The 21,564-nt window shown below is 40.9% G+C and overlaps 1 protein-coding gene across 3 annotated transcripts in view; it reads left to right on the forward strand.

Moving 5' to 3' along the window:
• Positions 1-21,564, forward strand: part of VCAN (versican) — a 98,784-nt gene that overhangs the window by 22,288 nt on the left and 54,932 nt on the right. For all 3 annotated transcript variants that reach the window (XM_014258241.2, XM_014258242.2, XM_014258243.2), the window contains 3 exons: positions 1,594-1,768; positions 2,308-2,435; positions 11,711-12,004. In XM_014258241.2, the coding sequence (XP_014113716.2) occupies positions 1,594-1,768; positions 2,308-2,435; positions 11,711-12,004 (597 nt within the window). The remainder of the gene's footprint in view (positions 1-1,593; positions 1,769-2,307; positions 2,436-11,710; positions 12,005-21,564) is intronic.

A 21,564-nucleotide genomic window follows, 5' to 3' on the forward strand; every position in this document is an offset into this window, starting at 1 on the left:
GTTCTCTTCTTGTTCTTGAAATCTGCCCAGAAATTGTTTGGAACCATGCTGTGGGGCCTGAGCCAAATAATGCAGTGAAATAACCTAACAATTTAACACCTTTAATGACTGATTTTTCAGGCACCTGGAAAGTTTAATGTAATGATACAAACACAGCCATAATTTTCTGGGGTGTATTCTTCACTTGTCACTGTTGCCAAACAACACTTGGATCCATTTGAAGCTGAAATTACACTGTTGCTTGGAAGAAGCTGTTTGTGATGGGTTTTGTCAGTTCTGAAAAGCGTTTTATGGGGATGCTGGTGGTCTGTAAGCTCCCAGTTAGTGGCTGCAGCTGGTGTGTGACTCCCTATTAAATGATGAAATATGGGGATTCCCAGCCTTTCCTCTTTTATTTCCTGTTTCTACATAAGTGGCTTTGATAAAAAATGATGTCTAATGGCTGAGTACTTTTCAGATAATATTTTCTGTATTAATTTCTTAGTGAATAATGACAAGAAGAAAAATGTGTGCTCTCTGCTTTGTTGGCTATATGCAGATTTTTGATGACTGGCAAAATTTTAGTTAATTTGTCTGCACGAAAAAAAGATTTCTAAACAACTTGGAAATTCTTGCATCAACAATTTGCTAAGTGACCTGTATTTCTATTTGTTTGTAAACTAGCAGACTTCCTTTATCTTTGAACAATGCTCTAGTAATGAAGACTTGTTTTAAAATTAATGATTGCTACAATATCAACATTTTCCCAAACTGTATTACAGTATGTTGTTTTCTCATCATGAAGTACTCCAGTAAAACCATTAGAGAAAAGGAAAACTTAATGGTTTAGGGGCTTGTTTTGTTTTGTTTAGTTTCCATTCTGTGGATGTTTTATGGTGTTGAAACGCTTCTGAGGATTTTAGAGCGCAATTAGTTAGGTATTGCAAGGGACAAGCCTTTGATACTAAACTGTAAAAGACAGTGGTAATAGGGGGAAATGATTTTGTAAGGTGGGATGGCTGTTTTCTGCCACTTCAGTGCCCTTTATGGTTTGTTCTAGTTGTTGTCAGTTCAGTGGGAACTGTGTGTGTGTAGAAAACAGAATGTGGCTTCTAGACAGATCCTGCTTTAAACAAAACCATCTTCACACCAGGCCTCCCTCTCCAAAGGTCTGACGTGCTGCAGAAACTGCTGAAATTGTCAGGGTCCTTTTCAGAAGTAGAAAAACCCCAAATAAAATCATGCTCTGTTTTATTTGTACCATATGTGGTGTGTGCAGGAAAATAAGGCTATGGAAAGTTGACCACAGTCCATGTAGTGATAAATGATATATTTGTAGTGATATTTGATGTGTAGAAACTGCCACCAGGCCCATCACTGATTAACAGATCTGAGTCAAAAAAGCACATTTTTGGGGGTATTTTGTCATTACTGGTAGCATCCACTAGAGGGGGAAAATCATTTATACCATAATATCTCACCTTTCTGTTTTTCATTCTACCCATCCATTTTCAGCATTGTGACAACACCTTGGTAAGTTTGCAGAGCGGTGATGGCTGCAGAAACAAGGCAAAATGTGCCACTAAGGGTTTGGTTTTTTTTTTGCCTTCTCAGGTGTTGTGTTTCACTACCGGGCCGCCACGAGCAGGTACACCCTGAATTTCACACAGGCCCACCAGACCTGCCGGGACAACGGCGCCGTCATGGCCAGCCCAGAGCAGCTGAAAGCAGCCTACGAGGATGGGTTTGAGCAGTGTGATGCTGGCTGGGTGTCTGACCAGACTGTCAGGTGAGGCTTTCAAAACACCCTCTTCACGCTTTTCACCAAAATTTGTGTGCCTCGCCTGTGCAGACTTAAACGGCTGTCTTGCCATAATTGATGCCTTGGAGCGCCTGCCTGGAACAGAGGTTAGGCAAGATTAAGAGAATAAAAGTGGATATTTATTAAAGGCTTCAACAGATGCACCTTGGGCAGTGAAAAGCCTCCCAGGGGCTACACCCAAAATGGATGAGAGTGTTTCAGACAATTCTAACTTGGGTCCATTCACATATCAGGGTTAACCCTGCAATTACAGCTTCAGCTAATGAAGTCATTTAGCCCCAGTTTGCTCCCCCCAAGTCACTTTTGTTTGTGCTTTTGGGGCCTGAGGCTGTGGGGTGTCCTTGAGCTCTGGGCCCAGAGGGATTGTTGTGTGTGACCAAAGTGTGAGGACAGTGGCTGACACTCTGCATGCAGCTCAGAGCTGTGCACCAAGGCACTGCAGGAGCTGAAACATAAAAAAGCTAAAATCCTGAGGCATCAAAATGATAAATTTTCTGCATTTCCAGGTACCCAATTAGACATCCAAGAGTTGGCTGCTTTGGAGATAAGATGGGAAAGAAAGGAGTCAGGACATATGGGCGCCGCTTCCCTAATGAGACTTACGATGTTTATTGCTATGTGGAGCGCATGGAAGGTGAGATGGGTCTGCAAAGCCTGGAAACACACTGCAAGACTTAAAAAGTGGCTGGGGAGCCTAATGTGGAAGAGCAGAGAAGGAGAAAATTCCATTTAAACTAAGTTTTGGCTGCTCTGGATGTGACAGGAATTGCCAAATGGAGGGAACCTATAGTTTGTGGTCTTGCAGGTCCTAATTAAAGGCCAGTGTGGAGTCTACAAAGAGGCAGTCAGGGTTCAAGCTGCCTATAGTTAGTGCAGTAGATCTCACAAAAGTTGCTGTTGAAGCATCTTGTTTTTTTGAATGTTATATAAAAGTATTTTCAAAGAAATGCATTTAATGCTGGAGAGACTATATATGCTATAAATAAGTATATACAAAGATAGATACAGTATATGTGATAACTCTATTATAGATCATCAAGTATGCAGTTAAGTCTTTTTATATGTCCATGGCATAAAATTAGACAGCTATTGAATTGCCATCTATGTTTAATAGTATCTTTTTAATAATGGGTGATCTCAGATTCAGAAAGAAACAAATAAGAAAAACAACTTTGTAGTTTCTGTGTCTTGTTTAGTAAAATTATTATAGAGATACTTTGCAACCAGGACTAAAGTACATTTTCCACTTCCTATAGTGCCCTAAGTGTGTCACACTGCTTCTGTTTGACAGGTTTTTATTCCATGCCAGTTCCTTTCTAGAAAATTCCAAGATAATTCCTAACTAAATATCTTTAGGGATGATCCTTGGCTATTAACACATTCAATTTAGTGCTGTAAAAGTCATCAGAACAACAAATCAGCAAAACAATAAATAAATTCTGAGCAAGGCTGCCTTTGTAGGTATATATATATATTTTTAAAAAGCAATTGCAAAATGCATGTGCTCTGTGTTTGTAATCTGTCTTAGATAAGATATAGGTTAGTTCATGCAAATTTTTCTCTTGCTGGTGACTTACAGAGATTTTAGTTACTGAAATCAGTGAGATTTTTATTTTTAGTAGCTGAAGATTTGGCAACTTGGAGATTTATACAATTCAAGCAACACAGGTATTGCCAAGCTTCCAGAAAACATATGCTTGAGAATTTATAACTTGAACTTGAAAATTAACTGACAGAATTTTGTTGGTGCTTTTCATTGTCCTAATTTTAGTTATGTCCCATTTACATCTGTCAGTGAGCAGCACCTGTGAACATCTACAATTCATGACATTTGATCCTCCACCAGTCATTGATGGGATTGGATTCTGAACCTCCTCTAAATCAATGCTTTTAAATTCAGTTTGTGTCTTTCCTAGCTTACAAAAATGAGGTTTAGTCAAAAACCCAATCTGCATAATTCCTGGGTGAAGGACAATCCCTTGTTCCTTTCCCTCTTCAAGGACAGAGAAGTATAACTAATACAGAGATGATTGTCCTGGGTGCATGTGACCCTGAGTTTTCTCAGGGTCAGAACTTATCACTAAACTTTCAAAAATAAAACTTAAATCAAAATGGAAACATTTTTCACTGAGGCTGATGGTCTTTGCGTTGGAACAACCTGGAACCAGACTCTTGTGTGGTTCAAAGAGGCTGCAGTGACTGTGCAGTCCACAAGGATGAAAATGCACAGGTCCTCAGTTTCTCATGGACATTAGTTGGTCCTTCTTTGTTACAAAATTTCATTTGCCAAGATTTATAACCTGGTCATAAATCTCTGGATGCATCCACACTTGGGTGCCACTTCTATGGCCTATTAGCTGTGGTGACATGATCTGCTTGCATACGAAACATCCAGATTTTAACAAATACAAAATCTAGAGCACAATATTGTAGATATTTGGTTCATTATATTGCATTCATTATATTGAACAACTTTAATGCCAGATTATTATAAGTTAGCCAAAGACACTCCCCAATTTATCCCTTTTGTCGTTGTAGGTTTTTTTTCCCTTTGGTTCCTTTTGTTTGTTTTGTTTGTTTTATTTTGTTTTGGGTATTTTTGGTTGGTTCTTTTGTTGGTTTTTTTGTGTGTGTACATGAGAGAGATTTTATTATTTTCTCATTCTCTCAGAATGAGAGAGTTTTAAAATGATCACGAGTGTGACAATATCTTCTGTGACATCCAGGGGAGTTCATGGGTATGAGAAGGGGTTTATAGGGCATAGAAGGAGTACAGGTAGGTTCTGCTGACCTGCAGAGGAGTTAAATCACTCTCTTTGGATGAGGAGAAACAGACACATGCTAGGAAGACGTGGTGTATACGTTGTATACATATGCGGTATACATTGTGGTATACTGCAGGATAAACCATTCCTCAGTGCCTTCACAGAAACTTGAGCCTCTGAGCCAGACTCCCTTTTTCAAGCGGGGCTGAGGAGCCAAGCTGGCTTTGTCTGTGCACAGGTGCAGTTTCTGTTAGGACAGAGGTTAATTTCAAGGGAGGAGGAGCTTGTTAGAAGGTACACAGCATCTACAAGTTTATACTTCAGAACAGCTCACCCGCGGAAGATGGAAATTTAGACAGAATGTCAAAAGAGTTACTGGAAACTCAAACTAAACTAGATCGCAGTGTTGGTAGGAAACTTAGAGTTCAAGAGCTAAAATTATGCCAGGTTTCTGGTGGCCCTGTTCACCAAAGGTTGATCCTGCAAGGTGTGACTCATGACTTTATTCATAGCAAAATGAATCCATGGCATTTAGGGTGAGCTTAAATACAACTTTTTCCACGTGAATTTTAAAGCTCATATCTGTGTACCCTGCCCTGATTCAATGCCAGATCCATTAGACTTGCTTTCACTAAAGAGGTCCTTATTTGGAGGGTCTGTGTCGGTGGAATGACTATTCATGGCACAAGCCTGACTAATGATATCAAAATTTGGGCTATAACGAGGATGTCACCATGGAAGTCATTGAACACTTATTGGTCTGTTGGCTGCTGTTGGTGTGTTACCCCAGAAGGCCATAAATGGTGGTGGGAATTCTTGCAATACATTTTAAAATAAATGTGCATTGAATTTGCAGTACTAATTTGGGTATTTGCACTGAGGATTTGTAGGAGCAACTCCATCTCAATTTTATTCCTTTTTGGCCATATGGAATCAGGAAATTAGCCAGAGACGTGGATTTCTCCTTAAATCACAAGCTATTAGCTTAAATTGAAACCAGTTATCTAGGCTAACTCTTACCATTTCCTTGTTCTGAGGAAAGCCAGATTTATAGAGATTAGCCAAGATAGAGAGATTAAAGACTGCACAATTCTAATTTAAATAATATGAGTTTTGCTGTGACAGTGAGAAGAATAGCTGTGGGAAAGATTGAAAATTTCTGAGCTCCTGGAGATAAAAATGAGAACCTGGAGTCAAAGTGTCATTAAAAAGGTATTAGGCATGGTGTTTTATTACAAACTGTTTTACATTCCTCATATTTCATCACTTATTTCAGTGAACCAAGCACTAACAGATACATTTAGGGTACTTTTAACTGCAGGAAGTGATTTATGATTAAAGATTTTAAAATGATTGAGCTGCAAAGGTCTGGGTGAGGATCTCTGAACACCACCAGCTGAAGGGATGTCTCCTGTGGTATAATCCCTTGGATGGAGATGGGTGATGGGTGAGGAAGATACTGAATTCCTTAGAGAAGCAGTGTGGTTAATTTGGCAGCGCTGCCGTGCCAGAGATAGAGATAGAACCACCACCAAAGCCCAGTGGCGGAGTGAGGGCTGTGCTGAGCCAAAGCACAAACCACCCCCTCAGGATTGTCTCCTGGCCAGGCCCCCTCAGAACCCAGGTATGCCTGACAAGCCTCCCCCATGTGCAGATGGGGCTCTCAGAGTTATTTTTGGGGTGTCTGTGGGGAAGATTGCACAGCCTTCCTCCTATGCACCATCTCCCCCCAACAGTGAGCGCAGGGAAGAAGGATAAAAACCAAAACCAGATGTTCTTTGAATACTTTCCACCTAGTCTCATGCGGTTTTGCTGTTGTCATGGAAATTTCAGTGAGAATGATAGTCATAATTAAAGGAATCATGGTCTAAAATGTGGCGTCAGGTGAGAAGTTTCTTCTGTGTTTTGGGCAGCTAAGGATCTTCTCTGGAGTCTATTCTGAGTCTGGAGCAGCAGCTAGATTAGGTTTCAAAACTGGGACAAAAAAGAGTGAAAAAAGCATGTTTTTTCTCTAGTTCAGGGTCTGTGATAGAATTATGAGCCTTTCCTTTCTGGACACTTATCCAGCCTTGGATTCTGTGACATCATGAAGGGTTAAGTTCTCAAGAGGATTCCTGTTCAGCCAATGGGTCTGCACAGGATAGACTCAGGAAAGTTTAGTTAAATCATTGCTGCTGTGCATCAGAAGGAATCAACTGACTTGTTCTGACGTGCAGGAGAAAAACACTTCATCTCCTCCAGCCTCCTCCTGCTTTAAAGTTGAACCAAGCTGCTTAGATGTTTGTGGTTTTCCAGCCCTGCAGAGTGGTTTTGGTAATTAGTGACTTTGTTCAGGACATCTCTTTATTACTCTGGTGTGTAGAGAACCAGCCCTGAACAGCAGAGAAAGAGAGGAGTGGGACATGGGAGTTCTTGGTCCTGAAAGCACAAGGGTGAATGTTTCAGTCCTGCAAGTGGTCATGGTATTCCTGCTTCTTTACATACTTTACTATGTCCCAGGAACAAAGTTTTGAACAGATTCCATGTTTTTGAGAAAAATAAAGTTGTGATGGCAGTGTCCTATGACTGCCTGTGTTTTGACCTGCTGGCTGTGTCCAGGTGAGGAGCAGTGACCACAGGTTACAGGTGCAGGTGAGAAAATGCCCTTAGAATGCTCTATATTACATCAGAAAAGATGGAATTTTGTCACTTATAGCCAGCTTTTGTCTCTGACCCAGGGCACCCTGATCTGCAGTTGTAGTCACAGAGTCCAGGAGCTCTAACCCTCCCAAAGGACATCTCTGATAAACCTGGTGGGTACCATCCCTCAGAAACAAATGAATAGGTCTGGAGCTCACCACAGGAACATTATGCTATAAAAAATAAAGAAAAAAGGGAGCTTTCAAATTCTTAGTTGGAGATAGTGTTTCCTTTCCTTAAACAAGACTATCACTGAAGAACTAAAGTGAATTAAGGCACTGGAAAGCTTTGGGGGTTTTTTGGTTTTGTGTTTTGTGTTTTGTTTTTGTTTTGTTTTGTTTAAATTGTGAGAGTTAAGCATTTCCTCCTATGGGAATGATTAGCTCTTTGTATAATTAATATCCCTCTGCGTTTTCTAATGTCTGTCTTTGGATTACTGTGGAGGTTGTAGAATCTGAGCACCTGACCACAAGGTAAAGCTCATGAGCACCCAGTTCCAGATGTGATAATCACAATCACAGAATCATTAGGGCTGGGTGAGAAGACTTTTGAGATCAAGTCCAACCATCAACCCAGCACCACTACCCCAGTCAACACAGGCTGTGTTGACCCCTGGCTTTGGTTCTAGCCTGCCCTTCTTCCCACCTTGCTTTTAAGTTGTGTGATTCATGACAATCACATCTACCAACATGCCCAGTTCACCAAGACATCTACTTAGGAGAGAAAGTGAATCAAAGCAATTAAACTTGCTATAAAATCAGCTGATAAGATTTGTAGAACTGATTCCTGTAGAACTTAAACTTTTTCCTGAGGGTTTGTAGGTGAGTCAGCTTTTGCCTTCAGGAGAAAAATCTGACTTCTCCATCTGCCCCAATATTTTGGAAAGAGATGGAAAAAACCTGACTTTCATCAGGTATCTCTTTTGACCAAGCAAAACAAATACATGTAAGAGGAAAATCCTGGGGATTCTTGGAGTGCTGTGGCCACTGAGGCTGCTCCTTCATCCTGAAGCTTGGTTTGGAACAGGAGCCAGCAATAACACACATTACATTATTGTCTGCAGCCTAAACACTGTCACGTTCTCCACCCCACCCCCTGGTACTGAAGAACCAGTTTTTCTTCATCTGCGGGAAAAGCTCTGGGCTTTGCCTGCACAGTATTGCTGAGTTACTCAGCAGTGCTCCAGCTATAAAAACAATGCACTGTATGTATAAAAAATGGCTGTTTAACACACACAGAATTGAATTTGCCCTGCCTGGTGTTGGTGGCCATGTCATTTTGTTTGTTGAGCAGATGAGTTTTCCCTGTTAGTTTCCTTGTTTTCGGTGTTTTGGCTGAGAAACTGAGGGGCTTCCATTAATCTTAATAAAAGCACTGTAAGAGCATGGTGGGATCAGTCCTCCTGTTAAATATGGAAGCTGTTGTGCTCTCAATAACAGGAGTAAGCTGTAGGGACTGCGTGGAGTGAATACACTTCATTAACTTCAGAATTACTTTTCTTGCTTTTTAGAAGAAGTTTCTGTGCAAGGCTTGAGTCCTTTTCTCTTTGATACCTTGAAGGAATCAGGATATTTTAGCCACATGCCAGAAATTAATGAGATCAAGAAACCCCAGGAAAACCCCCATATTTTGCATTTTTTTTTGTAAGGTGGTTTGAGAAGTTTGCAGAAGTAGAACAAACTTTCAAGTGTTTCTGGATTCATATATCAAGCAAGGCCTTTATTAAACTCTTCCTTTGTTTTTCACATTTTATCCCAAAAATTATTAAACACAATAAGTGCACATGTAATCATAGAGAATTTTAATCTATTTTCAAACTGGAGAGACAAATTGAGGAGTCATAGCTCCTAGAGTAAATTACTACTATTTGCAATATGACTTTTGCCCACTACTCGACTTTTTAGAAATAAGAATTGTGGAATCATAGGAAAATGCTCTAGAAATGGAGCATAGAAAAATGCTAACTAGAGCAATTACAAGATGACATGTTTTAACATCTTTGCCCTGTATTTTATTACTAGCATTCCTGAAATAAATGTGCATTTACTTGGTATATGATGGAATTTTGCTGACTGCCCAGCTGCCTTTTTGCCTTTTTTGTGAGGTTATTGTCACAAATTATTGAATATACCTAATAGGTGTCAAATACTTTGGATTTCACTTATTAGATTGTTTCGGTTAAGAAGCGTTTTTTCTCAAATATGTGGGAGGTTTCTCTGGTTTTTTCTTTCTTTTTTTCTTTTTTTTTTTAATTGGTTTGGTTTGGTTTTTGTAAAACAATCCTTGACAAAGACCTGTTTGACAGCACCTGATTTTAAGAGATGAACAAAATAAGCCTATGTGGGGTCAGTAGAATATATTCAGTGCAGAGAAAGGTATGACACCCATCTTTTAAGTGTGCAGGAATATCACTATTGCAGATACAGGCATACTCCAAGGCAAATTTGAGGCAGACTCCTGCCCAGAAAGTGCAGCTTGGGTAAGTCAGTTCTCTGCAAAGTGACCTCTCTTAAAGAAAAACATTTTGAAATCTTACAACAAGACATCACCCCTCACTAAGTTTCTCTGCCTTAATTGGGTGACAGCTCAGAGGAATAAATAGCACTGACTTTAATGATGCTGTGGACAAGCTCCATTTGGAGCCAGTGATCCAAATCACTTGATGGAAAAACTGCTTTTCTAGTAATCTTGCACTGTCTACCCATTTTCCTGTGGTATTCTATAAGTTTCTCTCAGAAGGAATATTGTAGGATTGTCTGCAATTAGTCTTCTGTTTACAGAAGTCACGACAATTCATTGTTCTTCACTTTTCTCACTTCCTCATCTAACTGGACCGATACCTGCTATATAATTGCAGTTGAATTGCATTTTAACTACTGATTTTCATATACATCATAGCTGCTGTGAGAGGATCAGTGAACAGTCCTCAGAGCAGAGCAGGCTGCTCTGGAGTGGCCTTTCTTTGCTCCCCTGTTTCATGGTGCTGCTTTTGGGACAGGGTTATGGGATAACTGCATCCATCACTCTGTGCTGGACATGGCACCAGAGCTGGCATGCAGATGCAGAAGGATGTAACAAAAAATTCCTCGTTATCTGTGTGGTCTGAAGAGCTGAAGGAACCATTCTAAGGATGAATTGTTCCTTGCCTTCCTTATCTGTCCTTCTTCAATAGACAAGCTCTGTCCCTCTACCTCCAGGCTGGAAGCTGCACACAATGTGTATGAAGCAAGTTACACTCTGGGCTTGGTGCTACAGCTGTAATAACAAATCAGAGCCTCTACCTAGCAGGAAAAAGAAAGCTGGCACCTTGCCTCCTTTCACACTTGCATTCCTTTCAGTCCCCAGACAAGCGTCATATTGATGTGAATGAAACTGCTCGGGGTGATGCAGATTTTGTCTCATTTTTCTGTGTTCCCTTCAGACCTGTGCAGGGGTAGGGGAGGTTGCATGGCCAGTGTGGAAAAGCAGTGTATTCCTGCAAGAGTGGCTGTTGTGTCCTGGCCTGCTGTGGCTGAGGGAGGGCATCGCTGTCTTGCAACAAATATTTTGAATTTGCGCTGCTGGTTTGAACACCCTCATTTTAGGTCTGGTTGGTTTTATCTGAAGTCTAAGCAAAACCTGGAAAAGGGTCAGTTTGCTGCTTCATTCCCAGGACATGAACATGAGAGGCTTGACTTTAGAGTGTTTGGGTGAATGAGGCAACCAAGACAACTGCACAATGGAGATTTACCTTGGAAGCAAAATATTAGACGTGCTATTTGCTTTGTTTCAGTTTCCAACTAGATGGCTATTACTTATAAGCTGTTACTCCTTGGAAGCTGAGCTACATTATCAACATTCTAGACTAATGCAGGTTCTCCACACAAAGAGGGCTTTGTGCATGCAACATGTCTTGTGCATTTCCTCACCTGTGTTTCCACATGGGGCAAGATGAAGACTGATGGAAATCTGACATTAGAAGCTGCTCTAGAGCAGCCAGTGAAGAATATTTCCTGGTTTTGGGGTGTTTGAAGTGAGATTCTAGCAATGGCTAAAAGGGCCAGGTAGGAGACTTGCAGAAGTGGAAGATTTGCTTTAAGGAAAAAGTAAATTCTGATGGACTGGATTTAATTAACTCAGTTGAGCTGCAAAATCTACTCCAACAGGGGTCAAAGAAGAGCCTCAGGGCTGCTGCTACCTCTGCTGGAGGTCAAGGAAGGGACTCAGTGTCCAGCCATACTTCATGGCATAAAGTTTGCTTATAAATGCTCATGCTTTGTGGCAGTTTAACTTTCAAATTCAAGCCTGGAACATTTGGTTTACAGCTCTCTGATTACTTTTCTTTTTAAGGAAAAAATTACTTGTGTTTTGGGAAAAAGCCCCAACCTTGCAGGACTCTGGGGCAGGAAGGGGCGGGAATTGAATGGTGGAACACTCTACTCAGCCTTTGTTTTTTTGTTTTTTTCCCTTTTGTTTCCTCCTCCAGATGAAGTGGTCCACGTCTCAGCTCCCCAGAAGTTCACCTTTGAGGAAGCTAGGCAGCTGTGTGAGGAGCGAGGCGGTGTCCTGGCTTCCGTGGGGAACCTCTACGTGGCCTGGAGGAACGGCTTTGACCAGTGTGACTACGGATGGCTGGCGGATGGCAGCGTCCGGTACCCGGCCTCCGTGGCGCGGCCCCAGTGCGGCGGGGGTTTACTTGGGGTGAGAACCCTGTATCGCTATGAGAACCAAACAGGCTTCCCTTACCCCGATAGCAAGTTTGATGCCTACTGCTATGAACGTAAGCATTTATTATTATTTCTTTTCGGTCGCGTTTTCCAGCATGCTTTTGCCGCGGGAAGTGGTTTCTCTACCGCGCGTTTTGTTTCGGTTCTTGCGGGTTTTTGGAAACTTAAATGTATGCCTTGAAGTAAGATTGGCAGGTGAAGACAGGCAGAGTTTTAAGGTAAGATTTCAGCCTGAGCAGTGTTTTAACCGTGAGTCTGTAGGTGCTCCACATTTTGGTGCCTGAGCGCACCTTGGTGCTTTTGCATCTTGTCAATGGACACAAGACAGACTTTCAAAGCCCACCTGGGCATGTCACCTTCTCCAGGTGACTCTGCCTTGGCAGGGGGCTGGACTGGATGATCTCTGGAGGTCCTTTCCAACCACATCTCTTCTGTGGTTCTGATAAATATCCTAAAGGTGAACAATGGGTATTCTGTCTCCAATGATGGCAGCAGCAGAAGCTGCTCACGGGCTCTCTACAGGGCTGGTCACTTTCAAGTCTCTCAGTTGCCAGTAATTTGGGGGTATCTCTGGATCCCACACAGGTTGTCCCATCACATTCTTTCTCTGTCTTAGAAACTCGGTGTTTCATGGGCCAGTGGGTGGTCTAAATTTCCTTTCTTATTGCAGTTTGTGTCCCTCTTGGTATTTTCACAGGCACTTCAAGTGCTTGCCACATTCTCATGGTAGACTTCACCAATCTAAACCAGATGTCCTCCACACCTGCCAGCTTTCTTTTGGGGTCAAATATTGCCCTCTAACCTCATCTGTCTTCAGTGGCAGCTGCCTGGCTCTGCTGTTATGTTGCAGCCTCTCCTTGCATAAGTTCCTGTTGTCCCAAAAGGTTCACCAGCTTCCCAGCTGAATGTCCTGCTTCCCTGAGACTTGCAGCCTCAGCACAGGGGGGGTTGGACAGCTCAACTATTTCCCTGCAGGCTTCTCTGTCCAAGGAAGTTCCCTGTTGCAAATACCACGACTGATATTAACGTTCTATTGAGTTAAAAGTTCAGAACTTGGTCATTAACTATGAATATTTAGGTTTTTTGGACTCAGTCCAGTGACTGTAACTCAGAACTACTTGAAATGTGCAGTTTGTACTGTCCTCATTTTTGTGGATGATGAACTTACTGCAGCTGCAGATCTTTCCAGCTCAGGCACTGAAGACCCATTTATGAGCAAATCTTACTCTTTGAGAACAAATCCCGACATCTGCTGCAACATTATGGTCTGGCTGTACTCAGACACTGTTGGTTTGTTGTTTTAATTTTCCTTTATAGTTTGTGGGTATGATGTTCCAAAACTTCGCATGTGGAAATAGTCCTAATGGAACTGCTTACAGGAAAAAGGACTCAAGTTCAGGAGTCTGTGCTCTAATCTGTGGAGCAGCGTTTTGTCATATCACTCCTTCTGTTCCTGCTCCAAATTGTTTATGACCTGTTTCAAGTGTTGTGGATAAAAAAGACTTTAATGAGGGTGTATTTCATAAGTCCCTCTAAAAGACTGGGGTAAGAACTGAACATTTTGCCTGTAATCTAGTCTTTAGTTAGGACGAATTCCAACCTGCTGTTTGTTTTTCTGAGTTTCGCCGCTTTCAAGCAAGATGTGCCTTTACAATGTTCTTTCCAGAAGTTTTAGTTAGCACCGTTTGTGGTAACACACCATTTGTTCTAAAAGTGTCCTTGATAGGTATTGGGTTGTTGCCTTTTATGTAAAGGCTTTTCCTGCAAAGTCTTGCCCTCGGTATATAAAGAATAAATATTTCATCCCTTTGCAACCCAGGAATAGACAGTTCAGGACTATCAAACTTTTTACAAGAGAAAATAAGACTAAACAGAACAAAAACAACTTGGAAGAGACTGAGTGGCTCTCTAGCACTTTTAATTACAAACAACAGAACATCAGAATTAATTAAACACTGCTGGCTAGGGGACTCAGGTCCTCTAGATACATCTGGCTTTATGTAGGGAAATGGAGGGATGTCATACTGCACCCACCTTCAGGATGCCACAAATTTCAGAAGATACTGCAAGCTCTCTCCCTCTCAGAAGGTGCTTGGGATCCCACAGGAACCAGCTGTGACTCCTCACTGCTTTTGCTAAAAGATTTATGCAATTGGTGAGTAATGAGACTCCCTGCCCAGCATCTTGGTCCTCCACGTCTCAAGCAGCTGCCTGGTGCAGTGGCTTTAGAGTGAGTCACTCTCTCCCACTGGGGCCTTGGAGCCAGTTCCTTCTTTGGGGAAGAAAAAGGGAGAGGATAAAAAAAAAAAAAAATGGCTCTGCATGAGAGCAGAAGGCTTGAATTTAAGCCCTTTGTTTCAAATCATCTTTTGTCTGGAAGTTTCTTCTGAAATTTCCCATTATCTCAGTTTCAAAGTTTCCTTCCATCACAAAATCCCTTGTCCCCCAGCTCTGCCCTGCTTTGGGGTTGACATGAAGATTTCACCCAGCTATTCCCACAGTGCCTGACAACAAAACTGTCCTGCCCAGGACCAGGGCTCTCAGTCTCCCTCCTCACCTGGACACTGCACATCTGTGCCAAACCAGGCAGCTGTTTCAGTCCTCACAAAGACAAACTGTGCATTTGAGAAAGGGCAGCTCTCCTTCCTCATCCCTGCTCTGGCTCCTCACTCCTGTTTCGTGATTATGAGTCTCTCTGGTGAAAAATCTCAAAATATTAGTTTTAATTTGTGGTTTTAAGAAACCTCAATCCGTATTTTGAGCATTTCGCAGCATGTCAGAGGAACTGTATTTATTGAAATACATGAAAAACACAGGGACTAAATTCAATTTAAAAATGATATTCACTAGTTTCAGTAGAGCAGCCAACCTGGACAACTTTTAAAGTACAGTTAAGTTCAGGATTTTAACTTCAGCAGTGTTATGGGTACAGAATTACATTGTATGAAGTGTCTTGACTTTATGAAAATAAGAGTGGCCCAGACTAATAATACATGATTTAAAATCTAAAAGTCTTGTTAAAAAACCCTGAAACTTCCTTCCCTTTGATCACAAGTGCTTTTCACTCTTCAAAAACCACATGAGTCTAAATTTCTGAAACATTATCTGTGTGTTTCATTTCATGCCTCCAAGGCTTTTGCCAGACCTTTACTTTCTTTTTTATTTATTTTTTTCTCTGAGAGATACCTAATGATGTATCTGATGGGTCCTGAAAAGGTTTCAGGTTAGGAACATGATTAAGTGCTTGCAGCTCCTTGGAGGCCATCATCAGAGGGAAAGTTTTTCAAGTGTTAACATATAGGACTTATATTAACATGTTTAAATTAAAAAAAAAAAACAAAAACAAAAACCCCAGCTGTTGCTGGGCACTTATGTTAATTTGTAAGAGATGAAAACATTTTATTATTAAGAAAATCCTTTTTAATAGTTATATATATTTAATAACTACTTCTTTCAGAGAGCTATAGGGGATTTATTTAATCCTATGCTTCAGCCACCCAGTCTCTCCAGGCCCAATTCACTGGACTTTGTAGAAATCTTGTCACAGACTTCAGGTGACTTTGGAAGGGCCCTTTTTATCCCATAGCACCTGTAGAACAAATTGCACTCCATAAATCTACTAATCAAAATGCATTCATGTTTTTAACTTACGTACCTGCAACAAAGCTGAACTTGATGAGCTTCGTACACAGAGGTGGTTGAATTTTTTGAAACATAAATCCCCTTTTTGCTGAAAAACATTGATTTATTAAAGCTGAATTCTTTCATAGACCTGTATTGGTTTTGGCGAATCTTTCAGCAAAACATTTTTTCCTTGACTCAAAACACGTGTTGACTGTTTCCCTCTGGATTTGTCCATTCTCTTTCTCATTTTCCTCTCTCCTTTTGACTTTGTTTCATTCACCTTTTTTGCTTCTCTTTCATTATACCACTTTGGTTTGGCATGGCGATTTAATTTCAGCTGGAGATTGGAAAATTCCAGTTCTGGGATGGTGTTGCCATGTGTGTTCTTCAGGAATGGAGTCCACGCTGCTTTGATTGTTTCAATACAGCCCCATCGAGAGCGGATCCAGGTCTGCCACTGCTTGGGACTGAGGGCCTCTTGCTTTGATGCTTCATCCATCTAAAGCTCAAAATCAGAGCACAATTTTGGAGAAGAAAGATAGGAAATTAGGACCTTCACAGAGTTTTGAGGCACGAGCCACCACCATGGCAGGCTCAGCCTCAGGAAAGATCCACACTGCTCCTCTTGTCCAGCAGCAGGAAGGATAAAGACTTTCAGGCACAGCTCGAAAGCTGGCAGGAGAAACGTTGTCTTCCCCTTCTGCTGCATGTGACTTAGCTTGGAAAACCTTGAATAGCTGGGCAGCTCTGTCCTTCTCCACAGCAACCGTCAGTACCTGCGTGTCCCAGCTATTTCCTGGATGAGGGAATAATTTCCAGTCTGATGTCAGGGGCTGTGTTACCGGAGGTCTGTGGATTTCTGATCAGTTTGGGGATGGACGCAGAATAATGAAGACATAGGGAGTGGTGGACACAGGAGGAGCAAAATTGCCAATCTGAAGGGGAAAAAAACAACCCAAAAAGAAATTTATCTCAGAAGAAGCACAGTATAGTGCTGGCCATAATAAAGACAGTGTGCTCCAGCATGTCAGAGTTCAGTATCAGAATGGGCAGATGCCTTTGGGCAGGTGAGGATCCCAAGGTCAGGGCACTGACCACAGGGTGTGCAGGGCTGCTGGCTCTGCTCAGGCTGCTTCCCTGTGAAGGTGAAGCTGTGCAAAGAGATTACCCCCAGACAACTGTTCTCCAGCCTTTTATTATTTTCCTAGATAAGTAGATTTATGTTCTTCTCTCAGGTATGCCATTTATCAGGACCTGCACAGCTGCAGAGATCCCCAGTAATTTCTTGGTGTGGCTGTAGTAAATCCCTGCCTCTCTCTGCTGGGCTCATGGTGACCACCACAGCTCCTTCCTTGCCCCACTCTGCCTCTGGGGTTTGAGAGCTCTGCCAGACTGCTGAAAGCAGCAAGAAGACCTCAATCCACTCCAAACCAACCCGTGCTGTACTTCTCAGCAGTATCTCACCCTGAGAGGGAGGAGAAGGATGTGGTGCAGCTCAACCTTTTAAATGCTGCGTGAAGTAGGAACAGAGATTTATCAACCTGACTGATGTATGAGGAGCAGCTGTTTGGAGCACCATGGAGTGCAGGGGAGGAGATGCTTCTTTTGCCTGAGCAAGGGAACTTGCATTTACCTGAGTGATTCAAAACTGGCTGCTTTAAGAGCAACCCCTAAGTGCCAGAGGGAGAGAGGAAAGAGAAGAGGACACAGCTGGAGGCATTTTCCTTTCATTGCCTCAGGTCTCTGGATGGGTCAGGTAACAAGGATGGGATCAGGAACAACAATGTGAGAAGTGGAAGGCCCACCCCTTTAAGTGTTCAAGTGCAGAAAACATGAATTGATTTTGCTCTGTCACCTTTGCTCCATTACTGCCATGGGGTCTGAGTATCACCCATGGCACACAGGGGTGATTTCACCTTTCACACCAGGTGGGGGGAGCAGAGCATGAAGAATTCCGCTGTCAGTTCTTACCCAAGTGACAGCGTTGGTCCTTTTTGTTCTTCGGTTGTTTTTTGCGGTCACAAAGCAAAGATTATTGCTTTTATTTGGTGCTGGGTTACAGATTTAATTAGGAAGAGCTGTCTAAAGAGGCTTGCTGTTTTGGTTTTTTCTTTTTGTCCTCTTTGGCAGTTTCATAATAAAAAATGTGGAAAGATAAATAGTGTTTGCTATTGTTCTTTTGTGGATAGATTGGCAGGTTATAATTCATTCACAGAACTACACTTCCATGTGGGGAAACCAGGAGATAACGTAACATATCTTTCCCCCTTCAACCACTGACTTCAGAAGTTTTGAAATAGCAAGTGGTTTTACTTGAGTGTTTGTGTTCACAGAGCTAAGAGGGTTGCTGCCTCTGCTGTTTTGTTAGCTGGAAGAAAAGACCTTGGGCAGTGGTGTGAGGAGGATGCAAAATTTTCATTTTAAGCTTTTCTTGCAAATAAGGCAGATTGATAGCTTTCAAATTTCTTGTTTTTTTAAGATTATCTCTGATACAGCACACACTTTGTAAGCAGGCACTAATCCCACATTTAGATTTTCATATTTTTCTCATTACATTTGTCTTTTGATTTTGATGTCAAAACAGAGTGTAGGTGAGTGGGAGTATACACCTGGATTTACAGAGAAGTTCCTACAGCTGCACTGTCAGATTTTGAATTCTGCTACCAAAAGTCTCATTATTTATGAACAAAACCCCACATCCCCTGTGCACCACTGCTTCTGGAAAGGCGTGAATGAGCAGGTACTGGATCAGTGCCATGATCAGAGGTTTCTTGCTCAGTCTCTAAATCAGAGCACCAATATTTTTTTCCCTTTTTTTGTTTCTTTTTTTTTTTATTTTTTTTTTTAATCTGTTCTTAATCTTAGTCTTGTTCTTCTTGGAAGGTTCTGCCAGTAATTTAAACTCCAGCTGGCAAAACTTTTGGACTCAGGGGAACATTCAAGGCTATCCTCTCTGCCAGGGTTGGTAGCAGGGAAGGAACAGACACCAAGAAGAAACGTAACAAATTAACATATAAAAATATGTAAAAATTAAGCAGAGCAGCTCTCTGCATTGTCACCATGCTCAAATTGGGCTCAAAGATGTCAAACATTAATTCTGAGTGTCTCAACATTTCTTATATTTTGTAATAATTTATTTTGGATGTAATTCACAGAAAGAATTCACTATTTCCAGCTTTTGTTCCAACTTAAAGCAATTTTCTGTTGTTTTGGCTGTTAGCAGGGACTCAAAACAATCTCTGTCTATAGGGTCTATGTTCTTCCAGGTTCTTAGATACACACATAAATGTAAGCAGATAAACAGTATTTCTGACTGCAGAAAAATTGCTCAAGTGGCTCAAGTTAGGTATATGGGTAGATCTGGTAATGTTGAAAAACCATGTATATAAATTATATAATTTATATAATAAGCATTTCTCCTCCATCAGGTACACTTTACACATGCTAAATTATTACGTATTATTAGTATTACACATACTAAAATCCTTATCTGGTAATTATAAAGTTAAACCATGTCTGAAGTTGTGTAGTTTGATTTCCTTAAAAAAATAATAAGTTTCAGTATTGCTCCATAATTTTGAATCCTTGTTTAAATCATGGTGGAAAAGAAGAGGGAAAAAATGCTGTGCAGTAAAAGCATAAAATAATTAAATAGAGAGTGAAAAAGTGTAGCATCTTTGCAAAGTCCTACAGCCCTTCCAAAATAAACTTCATGCATGTTGTTCAATGTAGAAGGAATCGATTAAAAAAAATAAAATTGTCTTTGATATGAGCAGCTGTTGGTGAGATAATTTGCTTTCTTGCTGCTAATATGTTCATGAATTTTATTAGGAAAATCTGCCTCATGTCTTGAACCAGAAGGAGGACAAAGGAGATAGCATATTGCATGCATGATGCAAGTAGTACAGTAATGCAAAACATCTGGGTGGAGTGGAGGACAGCTCAAACTGGTGTTGTCTATTAAAAAAGTAACCTTCCCTTTGTTTATTTTTTTTTTCCTTTTCACACAGGAAAAAAAAATATAACATGGATAGATTTCTCATTGAAGAAGTGCTGTCAGGTTTTTTTTTATCCACTCAAATAAGTTTACAATCCTGAGTGATGTGAGTGAAAAGACTTACATATAATTGTTTTGACAAAGTGACTTTAGAGACACTCTAGTTGATTTTAACCAGAGCTGAATTGCACACAGTTTCCATGGGAGAAAATCTGGCTGTTTATTGATAAACTCTTAAAAAATATGGGCTCTACTTATAACACTCTATAAAGGTAATATTTATTGATTCAGTTATTAATATAAGCAAACCAAATATGCTTGGTGTTTTTTCAGGTTGGCATAATAAATGTGTACCTATTCTGTCAAGTCATTAGCAGATAATAAGTCTTGAATAATAAATATCTGCATCCCAAGCATAAATATGTGAACTCCTGGGACTTCTAAGCATTTCTTGGAAATTTGGAAGCTGTGTAAGTGGTTGTGAGTAAGTGTACACAGTTTCCCAGCAGTGATGAAATAAAGTTACCTTTTTTTTCCACTGATTTTAAAAATTTATCCACATTGCCCTCATTTTTGTCTAGCTCTGTTAGAGGGTATTAACGTTTTCATATTCTTTCAGAGGGTGATCCTGATGGTCACTTGAAGTACGGCAGCTGGGGCCTGAGTGAGTGTTTGTGTTGGCTGCAAAGCCAATTCCATCCACATTCAGGAAACTGATCCTGTGATTAGAACGAGACTTTGCTGCCTCCTTTCCATTTTGCCTTTTTTTTTTTTTTTTTTTTTTAAAAAAAAAAGCCTTTGAGGAAAATTGGTGAATTCTTTGGTAGAGATTTAACAGCTACCACTCAGCAGCAACAACGCCACTTGTGTGCATCCTTCATTTCCCAAGACGTGAAGCAAAACTTGTCTGGTTTAAACCATCCCCATGCAAGCAGAGAAGGGAGGAAGAAATGGCAGGAATTCATTGATTCTTGATTGTGTCTCACAGATTGAAAAAAGCAGCAAACATCCACTCCAATCTCTGGAACCCCAAACACAAAAATCTCTTGTGTTCAGGCTTTGCTTTTCTTAGTGGGGTTTCATGAACTTTACTCCTTCTTGCTCAACCAAATGTTTTAACTTAAAATAAAGAAGCAAACAAATAAATAAATATGTAGCTAAATCTTCTTTGTAAAACCACAAAAAGTTTTAACGTGTGGTAGGGAAAAGAATCTGCTCCCCCCTTTTTTTTTTTCTCTGCTGGCAAAGAACGCCGCCACTTCTAAACACAGCGACGTCATACTTTCTTGCCCTCACAATTTCCTTTTCACTTTCACTTCTCATTCAGGAAAGCTGAAATATCAATCCTTTTACCTCATGTTGCTGCTCTGTAATTCTACACCTTCTTCTAGAAATCTTGAGCAGTCATCCTCTGACCAATCCCTCCTGCTTCAGGGCACATCAACGGGTCTCCTGCAAACGTGGCATTTTCAAAGCTGAGTGTGTGAAACTGAACAAATATTTGTGTCACCCTGGCTTGCACATGCAGAATTCATATCTGCAGCTATCAAAGGGGCACCTAATTAGCCATGGGTGTGTGAAAAAAACTGATTTGTGCATGCATGCTGCTTACGCTTGAGTATAAACTGTGAAATAATGTAACTGTTCTGATTTCTGTGTGTGAGGGGAAGAGACTTATTTGATCTATTACAAGCTAAGCAAGATTTTATTTTGCAAGAAGTTCTAGATGTAGTCATATCTGCCTGATAAACAGTGAGTCCTCATAAGCACAGACTGCTTAATGCTTTCTTCATATGCTCAGTGTGATTTAAAAGCTGTATTTTGCTCTTTATTTGCATCCTTGTAAGGCTTTTGATTCTCAGTCACTTAGCAGTTTAACAGCATTGGTTTAAGACATTTGCATCTTCCACCCATCTGCTCCTTGCCCTTCAGAAGATTACTGACCTGGAAAAACTGGCAGAAGGGAAGATTTCCAACCTGGGTTTTTCCTGA

Source organism: Pseudopodoces humilis, chromosome 4, assembly GCF_049639895.1.
Source record: "Pseudopodoces humilis isolate 2021_Gansu_Grassland_sample_001 chromosome 4, ASM4963989v1, whole genome shotgun sequence".
Classification (NCBI taxonomy): Eukaryota; Metazoa; Chordata; class Aves; order Passeriformes; family Paridae; genus Pseudopodoces; species Pseudopodoces humilis.